Source organism: Peromyscus eremicus, chromosome 2 (assembly GCF_949786415.1).
Source record: "Peromyscus eremicus chromosome 2, PerEre_H2_v1, whole genome shotgun sequence".
Taxonomy (NCBI): domain Eukaryota; kingdom Metazoa; phylum Chordata; class Mammalia; order Rodentia; family Cricetidae; genus Peromyscus; species Peromyscus eremicus.
In genome coordinates this window covers 112,912,152-112,933,337 of record NC_081417.1, presented here as the reverse complement: position 1 = coordinate 112,933,337, position 21,186 = coordinate 112,912,152, and the positions used below count along the sequence as shown (strand labels likewise).

The following is a 21,186-nucleotide window of genomic DNA, read 5'->3' as shown; positions in this document are numbered from 1 at the left end:
AACAAAAAGAAGCTGCAGCTCATTCTGCATGGCCCAGAAATTGGACATGGAGTAAAGAGGTGGAAGCCTGCCATTGCCAAGGTGAACTGAAAGCTCCATCTTATAATAACTACCCGACAATTCTCCATCACCATGGTTAAAATGCTGCACCAAATATCAACTCGTCCCTAACACAAAATGTAGTTCATAAATGCAAAGTCATTTCATACTTAAGACAGTAAAGTCTGAAAAGCTCAGTGTAGTCAAGCCTAAGTAACTAAAAAGAAGTCAAGGCTATCTGAATGTTCAAAACACTTTCTCTTTTATTTTTTTGTAGGGTTGGGGATTGAACCTAAAGCCTTGCACATGCCAGGCAACATTCTAGTGCTAAGCTATACCTCTAGTCCTTAAAAAACAAAACAAAATAATAATAATAATAATAATAACCTTCATAAATTAAAGACATAGCTATATCCCTCAAGTACTTTGAGTATAATTTACTTTTAATTACCCTTATAACAGAAACAAGATTTTTACCTATACTGAGAATATGATAAAGAGAAATGAATACAGTGTAATTTTTGCTGAACTGCTGCCCTAACTCTGGGGAGCCTATAGCTCTTGAGCACAGAGGCCTAATCCCCTGTAGATCAACACTCATTCCTATTGTAAGCCCCATCCATTAAGCACTACCTAGTGTAAATTTCTACAATCAACCTGCCCCCCTGCCTTCTTCTTATAACTCAACAACACCACGTGGTAAAGCTTCACATTGAATTAGTGAACCAATACTGCAACTTGATTCAAACAGTCAAAGTCAGAGGATATATGTGAAAATATTACAATTATAAATTTTTAACACAAAGTGTCTAAACTTTTAAAAGTGTGATGGACATTATGGGAATGCCTATCAGTCTGAGACACTGTACATATACGTCAGGAATGTTACTAAACAATTGTTATCAAGCAAAACAAAGAATACATAGACTTTAGGGATAGAAAGAAAGCTCAATATATATATCAAAGGGGTTTGAGTAGAAAGTCTTCTTTGGAAAATATTCAATTATGAAATTGCTCCATTTTCTATAGAATTTTACATGATGTCTGTTTTCAATGATATATTCTTTCTCCCAAATTTGAGGTTTATATGAGTGCGTCAAAAGGTTTGTTCTTTTAAACATATGTTTACATTTGGGGTGGAGGGAGGTGTGTGCTCAGCACATGTGTGGAGGTGAGAGGACAACTTGTGGAGTCAGCCTTCTCCTTCCACCTTGTAGGTTCCAGGACTGAGCTCCTGTCCAGCATGGTGGCAAGTGCCGGAACTGAGGCACTTACAGCGTTGATCTTTAGAATATGTCCACATCTTCTGTCACTTAAAGAGACAATGTAAGACTAAATGAAAAAATTTAATTGAAAAAAATACTAATTAAAGAGAAGGAGGCTGGTAGGATATACCTGTGATTACAGAGGTGGGGGTAGTATTTGATTTGTAACTGTTTAGCTGAGTGAGTGGGGACAAGTTTGTGTCTTTATAGTAACTTTAACTTACCAAAAAAAAAATTCAAATGGCAAATAATTTGATAAACATTTATCAAATACCTTGGGTGCCTCAAGGATTAAAGATGAATGTATGTCATGAGCAGTTTCTGAAGACTCACTGTTGTCTTCATTGTTGCTTGAATGTAAAATAAAACAACTTTCTTCCTTCTCATCTTCCTGAAAATAAAAACCAATTTATGATGAAGAAAATCCTTCGGTTTCAACTTCGATAGTTCTCATCCAGTGCAATCACTCAACAAAGTCTATGCAAATATGAACAAAGCAAACTTTCACCCACAATGGAAAGAAAATGAACCTTAGGCCAGAATTGATCAACTTTAAGTATTCTTTAAAGCAAAACCAGTCACCCAGAAAAAGGCCTTGCAGATACAGCTATGATGTGATCTCTGCACCAAGCATACACTTACGTACTTTAACATTCCCAAGATAGTCATTAACAGGCACTCTAAGAAGAGGGTGCCTTATTGACAAGGAAAGGGCTTAATCAGTACTAGTCACTCAATAGTTACATGTCCAGAATCTGACTCCAGAACCTGTGTTCTCAATTACCACTCCACGTAACCCCTATTTTACAGCTCAGCAAGGTGGGTGGTAGGGGGAAAAGGCCTCATGGTGCACAGCCTTAGAACCACAGAGTAAGCCATAGCTCTACAGCCAAGGACCAGTGTGGTCTGCCTAAAGCTAAAGACACAGTGTAGTTTTTAAAGACAATTCATTGTTTTTTTGAATCGAGTATGTTTGAGGTAAGTTTGCAGAGGAAAAGATAAATTACTATCATGGATAAGATGAAAATATATCATTGTAGTTCTATCAGGATAGTTATTATATGGCTTAATACTACAGAAGTAATTCTGCTCTGTTATATATCTATAGTCTTTCTGCTCCAGCCTGACTTTGGTTCTTCTCACCATTACTCTCCCTGCCTCCACACAGGCATATACCACCCTGCCCTCTTTATTCAGAGTACTCCACCATCCCAGTCACTTTCCCTCCTTGTCTTGGCCTCCCATCCCTAGCAGCCTCAGACTCTGAGGAAGAACGGTGAGCCAAGTTCCAGCTCTCAGTGAGGCTCCAAACCCTCTCTGGGCCATGCTCTAGGGTCCATCTCTGCAGCACTTCCTCAGCAGGAAGCAGCACAGCAAGTGTACTCTGTGGGTCACACTGCCTCAGACTTCCTAAAACTGCTCAAGGGAAAGGCTAGGTTGCTTCCGTCCTACAGGGCACACGTGGTTAAAGATTTTCCCATGCAGCCATGATAATCTAGCAAATAATTAACAGAGAAAATACAGACAAAATACTTGCCACAAAAAAAAGATGAAACTCATAAAAATATGAATGTTTTCCCTCCTTAACCGATACAAAACTACACTGAGTACTTCATCTTACCATCTGTTGCCTATGGCAGTACATTTCATATCTGAAAAAGTCAAGAACCTGGTTAGCCATATACTAGACTTAATTCTCAAAGATTTAAAGTAACTGGTGAGTGTTATATTCAGACATTCTGGTGTGTACTTCTATAGAATAAAAAAGAGGTAAAGATGGGTATGTGCCTAGCATAGGAGGGCCCTGGAATCAATCCCCAAAAATGTAAAAAGCAGTCCAAAGGCCACACAGTGGGTTCCTAATGCAAAAACACTTATTGCAGTACATTGTTCACCACACACACACACACACACACACACACACACACACACACACACAAGCCAGTGAGGTGTCTGAACTACTATCATGTAGCATGCTAATATATTTCACATATTAAAATAATTTTAGAGTCAAGAAAAGACTTTACTTCTTGATGTTCACTGCATTAAACATTTTTAAAAAAGATTCATAGAATAAAACTGGTCTACTTTATCACCGTTTGTGAAATGAAAAACTACATCAGAACTACATAGATGAGCAACTGGGAGGGAGACTGTGAAGGACTCAGGTCTCCATCTAAATAAACATCTGCCACTGGACACTGATGAGGCTTTTGAACCTTTAGGTCTGAAACTCACTGGGTTATTCAGGACAAAGCTAAAAATGGGCTTCCCGAAACTCATTCTGACAACTTACCACAACCAAATGACTGTTAGGATACATGCACACAAACTAAACAGGACATTACAATTGAGCAAGATTACACAGTAGTGTGGCTAACAAAGGGTAAAAGGCTTGAAACTGTCCAATCGAGCTCATATTTTGACCCCCACCCCTCACTAATTATAAAGCTCTAGAGAAAATTCTGTGTCTCACTTGTAACGAGAATGACAAGAGGGGGGCTCTTAACCTTGCTTTGAAGATAATATTAATTAATATATGTGATAGGCTTAAAATACGTAGTGATGTTCATAATAAATGCTCATTTAAAACTAGATGAAAATAATCAAGTATTTGTTTTACACTGAGAACCTCAACAACATAATTTTAAGGAAGCACAGTCAAGAACAGTCAAGGACATAGTACATCAAACCATAAGACGACCTCAAGTCAGCTTGACTCCACAACAGTTGTCAGCACTAGGGCCACCAGACATGCTGATGACAGACGATGACAGGAACGTAGAAAAACGCCATTGCCATATGGACAAAAATACTATGGTTCATGAATTTCAGCTCACTGTGACCTAACATTCTAAAATAGTAGTTCCTAACCTGTGGGTTGTGACCCCTTTAGGGTCAAATGACTCTTTCACAGAGGTCACATATCAGATATCCTGCATATCAGGTATTTACATTATGATTCTTAACTATAACAAAATTACAGTTGTGAAGTAGCAAAAAAAATTTATGGCTAGGGGTCACCATAACATAAGGAATTGTGTTAAATGGCCACAGCACTGGGAAGGTTAAAAACGACTGCTCTAAAATTAGAATGCAAAAATTATTTAATTTACATATAAGAAATATGAATAGAACCTGGGAGTCTGTTTTAGAAACCTGTATGGTAGTACAAGTGGCAGAACCAAGGCTAGAAACGCCAGTAGTGAGCAATCACTCAGTGTGTCACATCTGATGACGTGGCCTTTATTCCTGAAACTTGCTCTGATGTTGTAAGTCAAGGACATTAAGAAACTTGCTTGCTGCTTACTGCTCTTTCAGAACAACGGAGTCTGATTCCCAGAGCCCACACAGGGTGGTTTACAAGCACCTCTAACTACAGCTCCAGGGATTCTGATGCCCTCTTCTGGCCTCTTTGGGCACTGCACTCATAGGCAAAAACCTCTACACTTAAATAAAATAAATCTGAGTTAAAAAAGAAAAAAAGAAAGAAAGAAAAAGAAAGGGGGCTATAGAGATGGCTCAGAGGTTAACAGCACTGGCTGCTCTTCCAGAGGTCCTGAGTTCAGTTCCCAGCACCCACATGGTGGCTCACAACCATCTATAATGAGATCTGGTGCCTTCTTCTAAATAAATAAATAAACAATCATCTGTAGTGAGATCTGACACCCTCTTCTAAATAAATAAATAAATAATAAATCTTAAAAATAAATAAATAAAAAGAAAGAAAAGAAACTTGCAAAGGGTCAAACACATGGGAAGCAGTGTGGGACAGATTTTGTGTCCAGATGTATTTGTTTCCCTGGCCCATGTTCTTTACTGTATTAGTTTTATTTCCTTTATTAACACAATTCAAGCCTTACAGGTGAGGCATATTTGTCTTCCAAATTCATGTTGATAACTACTGCACTGTTATCACTTCCTATATTAACTGAGTTCAGAACTTACCACCAAAGGCTTACAGATGCCAAGGTGCACAGCACCTGGGGGCACAGCCTTCAACACTTCCACAGCCTCAGCAAGTGTGGCATTGTCCAGAGAGAACTCATTGACTGAGACTAGGCGATCTCCAGGTAAAAGTTCTCCACTTCTTTCTGCTACACCATCTGCTACCAAGGAGCGAATCACAATCACCGACCTTGTGGGATCCAAGGGGTCCTACAAATTAAATGAAAGAAAGTCAGATCCCTGAAAATAACTATGTAGGCTGAAGAAAGCTTATCTTTAACAAGTCTAATTTGTTTATCCAACATGGCCAGCACTCTGTTGACACTCTATAGAGGTTTAAATCAATGAAAACATCATTCTATATATCTTACAATATCAGCTTATATCAAGGTGAAGATATAAACTTAACAGTTTCATCTGTATGACTGAGTACTCAATACATGTAAATTTGTCCTTTAAACATTTGGTGACTGACTACAAGAGATCTGAGAAGAGTTAGGCCAAGATTCTGACACTTTCAAGACATAATTATACTGTGGGACAAAAACATGGCCATGACTCCCTTTGGTCCCTATGTAGGCTCTAAGAGGAGCATTAAAGTGGGAAACAACACTCCATCATTCAGCTGAGCAAATACAGCATCCTTCTAGGAAACTACATAAGGTCAAAAGGAGAGAGAGAGAGAGAGAGAGAGAGAGAGAGAGAGAGAGAGAGAGAGAGAGAGAGAGAGAGAGATAGAGAGATAGAGAGATATCATTTTTAAAGTGTATTTAGGAGCTGGAGAGATGAGTCAGTAGCTAAAAACACTTACTCCAAAATCACAGGAAACAGAGTTTCAATTCCGGTACTTACATAGTAAGCTGGATGTTGCTGTAAATACCTATAACCCTAACTCCAAATGGGGCAGACACAGGAGAATTGCTGGGATTTTCTGGCTTCTAGCCTATTGGAGAAAAGAGTAGCCCAAGAACCAAAGAAAGGCCCTGCCTCAAAGAAAGACAGGAATGACAGAGGAAGGCACCTGGCATCCTCTTCTAGCCTCTGAAGTGTGCAAAGGTGCATGCACCTTACCTACACGTATACTCATATAGACACACACACACCCCACAAACAGTGGTAAAGAGCTTGCCTGGCATGAAAGTAGCTTCAACACACCAGCAACACACATACATGGATGTGCTTACAGTACATGTTTTAAAAATAATCAAAATTATGACAATTTAGTGGCCTGACCAGATTGATTCCAACAGATAAAGGGAGCAAGCCAACATGAGGATTTCTCATACAGTGGGAGAGCACTGTATTATTTTATTTGAGCACAGAAGATAGTGGACATATCAATGCATCTGCTTGAGGAATACCACTTTGTAGAACAACTAATCTGGAACTCAAAGTAATCCTCCTGCCTCAGGTGAGCCACCATATCGTGCTTACTGTCTGAATTTGACAGATGACAGAAAGTGATATTGAGGAAATTAAGGAAACTGGACACCACTAGCCACTGTTAGGGGTAGAGCCAGACTTCAGCTGGGCAGTCCTTACCCCTGACCACCAAGCTCTGCTGTTTCCTCTGCATCATGGTAACTGTCAGGAAGAACTCTGAATGGTGGAATGCAACCCTGCTGCTGATCTCCTATGGCCCAGTAGAGCTCTGTTGGTATTGCTGGTGTGGGTATGTGATGTGGCATTGTTGCCAAGCCTTCTTCATTAACGAGCTACAGCATATTTGCTGTTTCGTCTTGCAGGTACCATTCTACATAGGCCCTGGTAGCAGAACAGCGTTCTATTGCTGCTGCTTCTATTGAATTCTTCCTGAGAGAAGGGAGAGAAAGGAACTGCGAGATTTTGTCGTACAACTGTAAGACTAAATTAACAAAGCAAAAATTTGTCAAAATGCAGGCTGTATCTGTGAGAAGTGCTGGTGGCTCTTTTGGAGATTTCTGGTTCTGTTTTCCACACCTTAGTGCTTTAGACAGCAACATCCTTTTTAAAGCACTGCACAGAATTGTAACAAAGTATACATATTGATATCAACAAAGACTACATAGCTAAATCTTTGAAGAATGCTTTCAAATACAATTCTTGCTTTTTTTTTTTTCTCAATTGACCTTGTCTGTCTCCCAAGGGACCAGACCCTTGACATAATCTAATATTTAACAGCACATATTCACCAAGAGAACTAAAATAAAGAAACAAACCAAAACCAAGGGATTTTACTAATAAGGTATGTAGTGTTAGACTATATTAACACTGATAATTTCAAGTAGAGGGAGCTATTGTATAGGAAGAGAGGAGAGGTACGCAAAAACCCGGTGTGTATCCACAGGTAATCAGAGCAGCAATATGGAAGAGTTGTCCAACCTTGTTACCAGCAACCATGAATCACAACGTGCTTTCATTTTGAAATATGAAACCATTACATTTTAAGTTTGACACACTAATAAATAAGCTATACAATTATGTCCTTCATTTAGGAAGTCAGTTTTTGTCAACAAGGCTTTTTTATTGGGATGGGAGGGAAACTACATGAAATGCACAGGAGGAAGGTGGCATTGTCTCCTATTAATGATCACTAAACATTATTGGAAAGACTCTAACAGTAGAATATACCAAAAGTAAATGACTTTTCTAAGTCTTTTTCACTGTGGATACTTGATACCATTTCATATAACACTGTATCAGAAACTTGAAGAGGTGAATGAGCATCTTCTAATTGTAGCTGACAGAAACAATTCTTAGAAAAATTATCATTATATAATGAGGAAGATTCATTAAGAAACAATGAAAATAGTTCTGCTATGGAAAGATAATGAATTTCATTTATTACAGCAAAGTCATGCGAATATTTATTTACATGGAACATAGTCTCCTTTAGAACACAAATTAGTGCCAGGTGCACTTGCTTACTAAAATATTCAGACTTGGCGTCATAGTTATTCAAAACATCTTACCCCTTTTTCGTGGAGGCTAGAACCCAGAGATAGCTTCTTTGTGGCTTATAGAAAGAAAAATTAAGTGCGGGTGCACATGCACACACACACACACACACACACACACACACACACACACATCATTGTGAAGATGCCTATCATGCTTAATTGCTACTGTGCTTCTGGAGATGATGTTCCTGACTGTGTGGGTTCCCACATCCTATAATAAACAAGTGATATCTGCATGACCATCAAGGTAGCAGCTGCTTTTGCCCGCTGGGATGGCTGCATTGTGAGGCTTCGCTGCCTGAAAAGTGCTCAAACACCTTCCTGACCCAGGCTGCTTCTCTACATGTCCACTTTCTGAAAACAGTCCATAATATCATACAAAGATGGTAAAGATATTTCTCAATATTGCCAGTGAACCTTGAGGCCTTGCAAGCATACTTTAACGTTCTCATCATCACCTGTCACCATAATTGTGTGTGTGTGTGTGTGTGTGTGTGTGTGTGTGTGTGTGTGTGTGTGTGTGTGTGAGGGGGCACCACAGCATCACAGGACAACTTGCTGGAGTTGGTTCTCTCCTACTCAGGTCACCATGCTCAGCAGCATGTGCCTTTGCCCACTAATCATCCCTCACGTTTCCCCGTTTGATAAAGAAAACTGAGACGTTGCCTTAGAGCGAACAGCCAAGAGAGGGCACTAAAGACCAATCGTAGAGTGCAAGAAACACTTGTCTTGGTTAGGAAATTCCTATTTATTCAAAACCGCTGTGCCATTATATCTTCTAAAATATGTGCTCCATATATTTATTTTAATTCAACCATTTATGGAAAGGATGTTTCATGAGAGGGTTAAGCTTTTTAAAAGACAGAATTCCTGTAATCAACTGAGAACAGCAAGTGTTCAGGGTACACCACACAGAAGCCAGCAGAAGAGTATGCATTCTACACTCACCACTCAGCTAAGGAGCCCTGGTCAGTCAGCTCTGTCTCACAAGCCAATCAAGTCACCTATCTGAAGAAAGGTCATCAAGGAAAATGTAAAACTCTTAAGGTGATGCTAGGGTTTGCTGTTTATTGTAAATACTGAATTTTGCAATGTTTGGGAAATCCAGCCCCGAGTGGAGACAGCACACACACAAGCATGCACTTGCCCTCCTGCCCTTGCCCTAAGATGCACATTTCACAAGTCAATCTATTATCTTCCATCTCTTCTATCACCCCTCCCTCTCCTCTGCCACCCCACTGCCGTGTTTAGTCTCACACCATTTCAACTACCTGGATAGATGCTACAATCTACACCATGCCTACAGGCTTGAATTTCATCCTGATCAGTACACTTACTACAGAAAGAATGGAAACTAAAAAAATAAAATGAGAGGTTGGGGATTTAGCTCAGTGGTAGAGCGGCCCTAGGTTTGGTCCCCAGTTCCGAAAATAGATAGATAGATGATAGATAGATAAACAAACAAATAATTAAAATGAAGATGTCTGTAAGAGCCAAAGGTCAGGAAGGAGCAGACTAACTAATGTCTTCTGCACTCATGAACTCACAGTACCTGTGGCTGCCTGAACAAAAGGAGGCCAGGTACCATTCTAGCACAGAGAAAGGAAGAGCTCACAAGCTTCCTCCCACACCAAAGGAACTACTGACTGCTGATGACTTCTGGGGGGGGGGGGGGGGAACCAGTTTTCTCTAAGGGTGAGGCCGCTGTGAACAGCCCCACACTCATTAGTGTGGGCAGCACAAATTGAACTTGATGGGCCATTAAAAGGAGAAAGGAAACTGAGGCAGGAGAGAGGCAGAAAGGATCTGGAAGGAATTAGGGGTAAGGTTGTGGGGGTGAATAAAATCAAAATATACTGTATGAATTTCCCAAAGAATTAATAAAATTATGTTTAAAAATAAAACAAAACCTAAAAAGTAAAATAAAAATGTGATCATAATCGTTCCTCTGCTTAAAATACTGAAATGACAGCACTTTAGGATTTGGCATCAAGTCCTAACTCCTTTAACTTTTCTGCAGAGAATGCCTGTGGGTCTACCACATCTTGTTGCAACAATACAACTACTGAAACTTGTGACACTGCAAGCTGTTCTCTCTTCCAGGAATGTTCTCCCTGATCACTACCACTCATCCATGTCTTTGTCAGGGTTTCATCCAACAACACACCTTCCCAATTCCTCAGAAACAAAACTATTTTTCTATTTAGTGAAGTAAATCTTAGCACTTCTCATAATATATTTTCCATGTTATATTTATTTCCAAACCATATAAATATATATGAAATATATATTTTCATACTATGTAGTTAGATGCACCAGTTAAATGTACCCAGAGTATTCTGTGCTGCCTTATTATATGATTGTGTAATTTTACTATGATCATTATGACTGCCTTATTAAAAACAGAAAGGGAAAAGTGAGCCAAGAACTCTGTTTTGTGACTAGCTGGTGTCCCACTCCTATCACCATGCCTTCTCTGCCAGGATGGGCAGGGTCCCTTAAACTGTAAGCCAAAGTAAAACCCTCCCTTTCTTTCTTAAATTGCATCTTGTTAGGTATTTCATCACAGCACTGAAAAAAGCAACTAACACAATAATTTTTTAATGCTAAACAAAGCTGCTAAGAGACTAGGAAAGTACAGTCATACACCATCCGAACAGGAAGTACAGCACAGTGTTATAATGTCCAAAAGAATAATGAAGTACGGGGCCAGTGAGATAGCTCAGCAGAACAAATCACTTACTTCTATAAGCTGTCCTACGATCTTACATACAGACCAAGGCATGTGCACATGCAAGCACATGCACATGCACACACATGGATACATACATGCATAATCGATCAGTTAATCAATAAGCAAACAAACTCAGCATTTAAGAGCAAATATTGCTCTTGCAAAAGACCTAAGTTCAGTTCCTACCACTAACATCCATCAGCTCATAACTACATTAACTCCAGCTCGAGGGACTGGCCACCCTCCTCTGGCCTCTACAGGCACCTGCACTCATATGACACACCCCCACACATGTGCACAATTCTTAAAATGAAAATAAAATCTAAAAGAAAAAAGTAGAGGGAAGAAGATGTCTGCCTGCTTGCTGCTTTTCTCCTGAGGGCCAACTATGATGTCTGCTACATACAAGGCACTGACTATCAAAATAGTCTTTGCTGGACTAGACACATACCCAAGCAAGTCACTCCCCATCATATGTAAATAAACCACAACTGCCCATACTATCCAAGTCCTTACAGTCTTTGCTGGACTAGACACATACCCAAGCAAGCCACTCCCCATCATATGTAAATAAACCACAACTGCCCATGCTGTCCAAGTTCTTACAGTCTATGCTGGACACGTACCCAAGCAAGCCACTCCCCATCATACATTAATAAACCACAGCTGCCCATACTTTCCAAGTTCTTACAGCCCAGAAGGTCTCACTGATTTGAACTTGTTTAATCCTCAAACCACTGCAAAGTGGACACCATTACTACCTGAACTTCCTGAATGAGAAAATGAAGACAGAAAAACTGAAGATTTCATCAAAGCACATAGTTGGCAAATGGCAGAGTCAGAATTTAAAGCAGTTAAATTCCAGTGTATGCATTTTAGCTACTAAACTTCTTCTCAGCCTGAATTAAACTTTTGCTAAGTGAACAAAGACTGAGAGAACACAGACATGGCAGGAGATATGTTATCACTCTCAGTGTAAAGCTGAATCCTTTACATATCACGCTTGGTTGTTAGTGGTTTATACTTCAAGACCTAGATGATGATACCAGATAGTACAGAAAGTATAGCATGTCTCCAGACAGCTTAACTCAGCACTTCTTTGCCAAATTTTAATTTACATTTAGTTTCTCAAGAATCCAATCATTTGGTGAGCCTGAGAACACACTTACAGCAATAGAATGAACATATGACAGTCATTATGTCCAAATGGATGGGATTCCAAGTTTCTGAACTGCCTATAAAATGTATTATATGAACTTTTGTGTCCATTCCCAAAGATCAAAGGACCAGATTCCATGTAAACTAAAGCAGAGCACAGCACATCACCTGGGGCAGGGAGGAGGCTCCCCCCAAACATACCTTTTGCCAGTGACAGACATGAACAAGATGTACAGAGCCCCATGCTTTTCCTAAAAATCTAGATGAGACACACAACAAAGTAGCCCTGGAAAAACTGTCAGAAAACATGAAGCAGGGGTGCTGCATAAGGAGAATGCACAGGTCAGGGAGACAGCCAGTCAGTTTAATAACATGGCAAATATTTAAGGAAGAAGCCTTTGTTGAAGATAACAGGGGTGTGAGTGAATATCTCCATGTTTTGCAGTACTGTCCCCAAAAAGAAAATAAAAAACCAAAGTGTGACAGCTTATTCATAGTAATAATATAAAATAGCTTCTGTGGATTTTTTTATTTAATCTACTCTGTATCAATACTTAAAACACTGACAGGTCAGAGATTCAGGACCACACAGCAGGATGTTCAGAAGACAGTCCTCAGTTTATTTCAGATAAAAATTTGTCCATGAAGCTCTTTGCCTTTGATAATATTTTAAGATATATTTATTATTATCATTATATATAAGTGTTTTGCCTGAATGTGTGTCTGCACCACATATGTGGCTGGTGACCATGGAAGCCAGAAGAGGGCATCAGATCTCCTAGGACTGGAGTTACGGATGGTTATAAGCAGTCATGTGGGTGCTAGCACCTGAATGTGGATCCTCTCTAACAGCAGCAACTACTGAACAATCTTCCATCCCATCTGAGAATATTTTAAACTGTATTTTATTTTTACTCATTTGTGTGTGTGTGTGTGTGTGTGTGTGTGTGTGTGTGTGTGTGTGTGTATGCCACACCAAGCATGTGGAGGTCAGAGGACAACTTGTAGGAATCTATTCTCTCCTTCCACCATGTGGGTCCTAGTAATCTAAACTCAGGTCTTCAGCTTGATGATAACTGCCTATACCTACTGAGCTATTTTGAAGGGCCCTTTGATAACCTTGACACTTACTGTCAACTGAGTATATTAAATTATGTAACTGGACTACTATTACTCACATGAAGAAGAACATGGGTACTTGTATGCCACAGTTTGGGGCTGTGTGGTACACACACCAAACCTACTAGAGTACAGAGTCCTTTACAGAGAATGAAGTGATTGCAAGACCTGACTGGCAGAACAATGTCAGTGTCCAGGCTGGCAAAATAGTGCCAGCCAACCCTGAATTTAAGAAGCTGCCTAAACAGACTAAACAGCTAATCAACACTATTCCCCCAGGAATTCCAGGCAATCATTCCTTGAAGAGGACTGCTTTCCCTTATCTCCTTCCCCTCTTCTTAGATGTTATCCTTTGATATTAATATGCCTGTTAGTTGTTTCATCATTTCAAACTTTCATTTCATGCTATAATTATTCACATACTCACCAATCAGTCAGGCCTGGACCAGAACTTCTGTTGGTTGGGGAGGGGGGCAAATAAAAATGAAACAAGGCAATATCCATTATCTAAAAGCCCCATCATTTAGCGGAAATGCCTGGGGTTCCATCAGGCAGACCGTATTGAAGTACAACTGAAAACACACTATTGAAATGTGGATATACTTAACATTACTGAACCAGGAATGTTTAAAATGTAGAAAGTGAATTTAGAAGTAAGAAATACCCTAGTATCTTCAAGGGGAAAAAACACAGCAGTTGAAAATCACTATAATGCATGGAAAGTACAGACATGTAAAACTTTCTTTAAAATCTCTTAAACAGGGCTGGAGAAACGCTCAGGAGCTGAGGGGCAATGCTGGCTTGGAGAGGACTGTTTCCAGTCCCTCATGGGGCCACTGGACACCTGTCTGTAACTCCAGCCCCACCCAATGGATCCAACTTTGTAATCAGCAAAAAAGCTTCACAAATCAATTAACAGACACATACACATACACGGTAAAAAAATCTTTTGAAAAAAAAAAGGCTGAAGCAAACCTCTCAAACACTAGTTTGGAATTTATTATACTTTTCTAAGCAAACTACTTTCAATTTAAACAAAAATACTAGCTGAGTGATACTGGCCATGTTGTTTTCTCTGAGACAGGTGTGTCTCCTCTTGAGTAGAGATAATAGCAAAGATTTCAGAGAGCTACCAAAGCATGAACTGAGATCACAGTGCATGCACAGCACCCAGGAAGCCCACAGTAATCATTTATAAACACTGCTACCCTTACTACTGTGAAACTGTGACCTTAATGAAACACAGAGGCCCAAGGAAGACCTGAGGAGATACGAATTTCTACAAATTTATTCCTTCACCTGCAACTGAGCACATGCAACCAAGGCCCACTGTGCTAGCGTTTGCTGGACCACTCATCACACCTGAGTCATATCAGATGAAAATTTAGAACTGGTCTGTGTTCTTGGAATAGGCAGACCTGAATGTCCAAAAAGGCACACAAAGGAGGCTTACAACAGTATGGCATCTTCAACCCCCGTTCTCCCAGCAAACAAGAGCCATCTATGGGCTGGGCGTTGCCTGACAACCACAGTAGTACTACTTGTTAGTGTTCCTTCACTTCTGAAATACTCAACAAAGGTAATACAAGCAGATCCCTTCAGTCTCCTCAGCAGTTTACTAGGGTGCAGCCGAAACGGACACCAACACATTTGTTAAAGGGAAAGTTACTCCAGAAAGCAGAATCCAGCCGACAAGCATTTACTGCATGCCAACTATTCTCTTTTGTCCCTATTAGACCAATAAGATTTCTTTCCAACCTCATATTCCAAATCCATGAAATTCCCCCCAAAGTTTAGTTATCAGGCCTGACTTAAGATCTTTGAGGCTGCCTTCTAACTTCCTCCCTCCCTCCCTCCCTCCCTCAGGTGAGGTTTGATTAGTGCTATCTAGACCTCAAGCTATACACACAGCCTCTCTTTGATCTCTTACTAAGAGGCTCTAATCTCGCGATCCCTTCGACCTGCTGCTTTGGAGGTTGGTCACCATCCGGAGCACACCAAGAGTGGAGCTCCTTCTAGCCACCCCCTCCACAGGCTTGAAAAACAGTGCTTAAGTCATGAGAGAACTCCCCTGCAGCCGCAGTCAACCCATTACATGAACACAGTTTCCAAATGAAGCAGCTTAAATGATTTAAAGGATACAGAACTTTCTCACAGAGGCAAAGGAAGCAAATCCTCTGAGGAAGAAATCTTTAGCCCAGTTAGTACTAGAGCTTACAGTACTTGGATGTTCATCAAAACAAATGTGGACAAGCATCAGGAATGGGCAAAAGTACTTTGTCAGTTCCTCCAAGTCCTTTGAGCAAAAGGTGACCTTCAAATGCAGTTGTGTGCTTTGGTCAATAGCAAGCTACATGACATGCATGTAGAGATGTCAGATGCCAAGAGTTTCCTTAAACCTTGCCTAAGTATCACAATAAAACTGTATAACTTGTCATATACCAATAACCTCTGCATTTTATACTCTAGAAAAAGGGGAGTTTTGCACCTGACTTATTTATGTTACTATGTGTTAAAATTATGTCAATACTTATCAAATCTATAAGCTAGGTCCTCTACACTTGTCACCTAGAATGTACATAAAGATATTAGGCTTCTATGAACTCTAAGATGATCAAGTGACAGCAGTATTTACTCACATTGTCAAATCACTTGACAAAAAGTTAAGTCCTAACATGCCACCCCATTTTAGAGCTCAATTCTTGATGAAGAAGATTCAGATTGGTGGCAGACTTAGGAACAGACTAATGGGCACTGATATCAGAGTGAATATTAATACTCTACTCTCTTAGCTACAAAGACAATAAATTACTGCCATAATTAAAGTTCAAACTAAATTGATAGTTATATATTGCTATCACTTAGTCTTTCCACATCATGGAAGACCATTAACTTCATGAATTACACACCTGCTTATATTTTCCAGGAGAACCATCTGAATAAAGAAATGACTCCACATAAGACATCAATTGTAATTCATCTAAATACATGTGTCTCAAAATGGTGTTCCAGCAATTTGGTAAAAAACGTATCCAAATTGAAAATGTATATGCTCTTTTGATTAGCATGCTCTCTTCTAGAAATCTGTCACTAGCTCAAGTGCCACAGTTTCACAAAAGAACATAGCAACAATCCACTACAATCTCATTTAATTTAATCTACCCCACTTGGGTAGAGGAGGCTAGTTGAATAAATTATTGCCTATCTACAATAATGAATTGTGCAGTCATTAAAAAGAACTAGGTAGCTCTATAAATAAGAAAGTGAAAAAAGATGTAATTGGTTACAAAAAGCAAAGTACTTAAGGTGTATATGATATATCTTACGTGTCAAAAATGTAAAATTTATATAACAAGAAAACTATTATTTATGTAATTAATCCTATGTTTATAAAACACATCTTGGAGGAAAGACATGAAATACAATAGTTCTTCCTGGAAGGGCCTTGAGAGACTGTCACAAAAGGCCTGCATGTACTTTTGAATTTTTATGGCATGTACATATATTACCAACTTTAAAAACACTGTAATGTGTTCAAAAATGCAAAGATAATTTTAAGTTATAAATGAGTGTTTTATAACCCTTTCTTTAACTTTTAAAAGTCTTTTATAAAGAGAACTTGTGGGCTAAAGATATAGCATAATGGTAAGGCACCTGCCTGGCACACTTCAGGCTCTGGGTCTGCTCTCCAGGACTGCAAAACAAACAGAAAAATGGATCCTCCAAGTTAAGAGCTGAAACTGCATGAACTCCTCACAGATCCAAAGGCCAACCATTGCAGGTTCAGCAGCAGCTTCTGCTCATACTGTTCTCTTTCCACAACTCATTTCATGAAAACGGTTTCCACAGAAAGAACTATGTCCACTCGATGTTTAAGGTCACCATCTGCCGATGGCCTTTCATAGGCTTGTAGCATGACCAAGAACATAGAATGTGACTCAGCTGTTTAGTAGCATTATCTGCATATGGCCTTCCAAAGAGGCTTATGGTAGGACCAACAGTCCTCATATGTAATACAGCTCTCCCTGAGACAAACCCAAAGTCTTTCAAAAATGTCTGCTTTGGCAAAGATTGAGTCATGCAGGAAGGGAGAAAGATGAAGACTAGGATGTAAGTGTGTTGCGGGGGGAGAATTATTGGTTAATAAATTTTGCCTTCTAAATCACTGAAATTTAAAAGTACCGAGGATGGCAACGCCGTGGCTAATGTCAAACATTTTCAGTGAATTATAATCATGAGGGGTTATTCAAAGTTCAGCATAAATCAAAACACCAGAAAATATCCACTTGCTCCGTTTAATTTATAGGGTCAACTGAAGGTAAAATCCATATAGTTCAATCTTTGCAAGCTTTTTGGTAGAAATCAGAAGTTACAGACTCTCAAATGTTAACCCATAAGAGCAGGCTTTCAAACTATCAGGCACTTTCTTCCGAAGCAGTAAGCACTAGTTCTTACACGGTGCATATGGACACAATCAACTAATTAATTCTTGATATTTACTATATTTTCATATAGCACTAAAAGGAGAATGCTATACGGTAGCTTACTTTTTCGAAAAACATTTCTAATTAGAAAAACAAAAACACTCGCTGTAATCAATTTACTATAGGGATGCTCTACTAAAAATGTACACAAAATCCTCAAAAAGAAATAACATAGTTTGTTTAACAGCAGTGAGATGTCAGCCCAACTACTTGAGGTCAAATTTTGTTTCCTCCATATGCACGTTGTATGAGCTTGGACTTAACACCTACCATATCCGTCCTCAATTACCTTACTTGTTAAATGGGGATCACATGGTTCTTGTGAGAAATATATAAGCTAATATATGTTAAGAAGTTATGAAAACTTCTAGCCAGAGCCAGAGGATGACTCAGTAGGCAAAAGTAGTCGCTGTATAAGTCTGACCTCATTTCTATCCCAGGCTCCACAGTAAGGAAAGAACCTACTCTAGAAAGTTGTCCCCTGGCCTCCATACATGCGCTCTGTCACTCATGCACCTGCACACCTGGGAACACGATCAAGCATGCAAGAGTGCACGTATGCACCTGGGCACGCACGCGCGCACACACACAATAATAAAAATAGAAATAAATTTTTGTTTGTTTGCTTTTGGAGACAAGGTTTCCCTGTGTAATAGTCCTAGCTGTCCTGGAACTAGCTCTGTTGACCAGGCTGGCCTTGAACTCACAGAGATCCACCTGCCTCTGCCTCCCAAGTGCTGGGATTAAAAGTGTGTGCCACTACCACCTGGCAGAATTAAATTTTTTTAAACTTATGGCCAAATTTCCCAAGTGCTCTGATGCTTTGGAAAAGAGCTGATCGTCAACCTGCAATGCATTGTCTCCACCACCCGACCTTGCAAGATATGGAGGTACACATGCTAAACACACAAGACAGAATTTTAGCCAACTTCTGTGGGGGACAGATTTAATCTCTGCTCAGATCACAGCCAACAAAAGCTTTACTCTAACCTATATTTACTGTTTCTCTTTTTCCTTGTCTGAATCTAGTCTAAAATTCATGGACATGAATTTCCACATTTGCTCTGGGGCCACATGACTGCCCTCTCGAACTTTGTATCAGACTCAGCTCCTGCATTTCGGAGCAGGCATCTTTGCTTTATTAAGCTACACAGCTTCCGTCAGTCCTAGGTACCACTGACCTGCTGAGACAGCCAACCATCCCATCACAGATCAATTCAAGATCTTTATCTGTTCACTCATACTTTCCTAAATCTCAGCTAAATTTATGTAAAAATTAATCTTCTGACCACTAACCCACAGGTAACTCACATATGGCTCTGAAAGTTGGCAGAATGATAGAATACAATTTCATGGATAAACTTAAACTCCACTAAAAAAAGGTATCTACTTATTAATTTCCCTAAACTATAAAGCTACAATGTATATCATTTAAACAGACTGTAGCATGGCACTAGATCAGAGGAAGGTATCAACAACTGTTATGCTGATTTTCTAAACTGAATGATGGTTAACAATGCTCACATTTTTCATGGTAACAGAAGTTTTTTTTCCCTACACACAGATTCACTTATCCATATGATGCTTTGCATGCGACGTTAGTATCCCCGACCTGTAAGATGTTACATCAAGGAGACAGACGTACACAATGTTCAGTTCTTGGGGCAGAGAAAAATTCATTAATTAGAAAAAACAGTTAGCTGAAATGAATACTCAAAAGTAAAAGCACATTCTCCTCAATACTGTGAATGCACGCCCTGACCATGCAGAAACTATCCCATGTTCCTAAGATTAGAAAGGCTGTGGCTAGAATATTTCTACAGTACTTAGTGTAGATGTGCTATACTTAGGAGGGCCGGAATCTGCCTTAGTCCTATTCAGCTACCTAATAAATTCATACAAAACAACATCAAATATGGAAATCACCAGGAACATAAGCCTTTCATAGCATCTGCTACACTTCTACTTAGTTTTACAAAAACCATTTTTCAACTTTAGAAATTGTTACCTGATTATAAAGATCATACAATTAAACAAATTAATGAACTTATATCACAAATCAAATTTTAAATTGCATTTCCTATTGTCTGAACACTTTAGTGGGAAACAATTTTTCATACCCTTGACAAATGATACAAATGTACTATACACAACTGTGAGAGCATGTAATGTTTGACTGACGAAAAATACCAAACATAAAAGTGGGTATTTTTCCTTCCAAAGTTGGGATATAGAAGAAAAGGAACTGACAACTTTTATCTGAATAAAAATAGCATTTAGGAAATTAAGAAGTTTTCTATTAGTTCTCCAAGAAACACAAAGACAAAAGAATTATCTAGTACTAATTTTTTGCAGCAAAATTACATCATACAACCTGAACAGAAATCAATGTCTATTTACGCAGATTGGAAGGGTGGGGGCAAAACAAAAATACCTACATTTTTATAAATGACAATATTCAAAAAAGAAAAAAACAGAACTGAGCATGCACAGCTCTGAAAACACAGTGAGAAAACAGAATTCACATTAGAACAATTGTCTTGTAAAGCATAAAGCTCAGAACTGTTAGTGCTTTCTTGTCAACTAGGAATTAACCCATAAGAGGCTGACAAGTTTTTCTTTCCTTCTTTCACAATTCTATTAAGCTCAGAGACAATTTTCTGTTTTAAGATGTGGAACACTTAAAACCATGAAGTCCAGGCTGAGTGTAGCTCAGGGCTGTAATGGTAGCATGTAATGGTGAGCATGTAGACACCACCTAGCAGTGCAAAATAGACAAATCAATCAATATTTAAGGCCTATGGTGTGGTCTAAAAAGTCTACAAATAATACATTTATTATTAACAATGAAAGTACAGAGAGATCTCTAAGACGATGGAAAGGTAGCTGAACACCAATATTGCATTTAAAAAAGTGTTTGTAAATTAAACCTCATCATCAAAATGGTCAATAAGTCTCACTGACATTTGTTCCTTTAATTCCAGTGAATTCTGTTTGACCTAAATTTCACTGAATCCTTTATCGGTAACATCTGAGGGGTTGGGTGACGCCTCTACAATGGGTAGGGAACCAAGAGTTCTTACCAGAATCTTACGATTGGATACTTTCTGATAACACTGTTTCCCCAAATGCTCATTTCAAGTCAACAACTTATAATTCAATAATATTCTAAGAAGAAATTCTAAAAGCAGAGGCCTATCTGGCACAGAAATATGCCAGCAAAAATGAAATAATACATTTCAGGAATTTTAAATCAGTAATTTAAATCTTACATAATATTGAAAGTATTTTTTATCTATTATCCATCACCTTATTATATTTAAAACAATTTCACAGACTGGAGGGATGCCTCAGAAGTTAAAGCACTTGTTGCTCTTGCAAAGGACCTAAGTTTACTTCCCAGCACTCACATGGCACCTTACAACTATCTGTAACTCCAGTTCCATGAGATCCAATGCCCTCTTCTGATCTCGGCGGGTATCAAAAACACACATGGTGCA

The 21,186-nt window shown here is 39.1% G+C and overlaps 1 protein-coding gene across 1 annotated transcript in view; it reads right to left on the bottom strand.

Moving 5' to 3' along the window:
- Positions 1-21,186, bottom strand: part of Patj (PATJ crumbs cell polarity complex component) — a 325,876-nt gene that overhangs the window by 225,127 nt on the left and 79,563 nt on the right. The window contains exons 18-19 of the mRNA XM_059254557.1: positions 5,253-5,462; positions 1,579-1,695 (exon numbers count right to left, since the gene is read on the bottom strand). Coding sequence (XP_059110540.1) covers positions 1,579-1,695; positions 5,253-5,462 — 327 coding nt within the window. The remainder of the gene's footprint in view (positions 1-1,578; positions 1,696-5,252; positions 5,463-21,186) is intronic.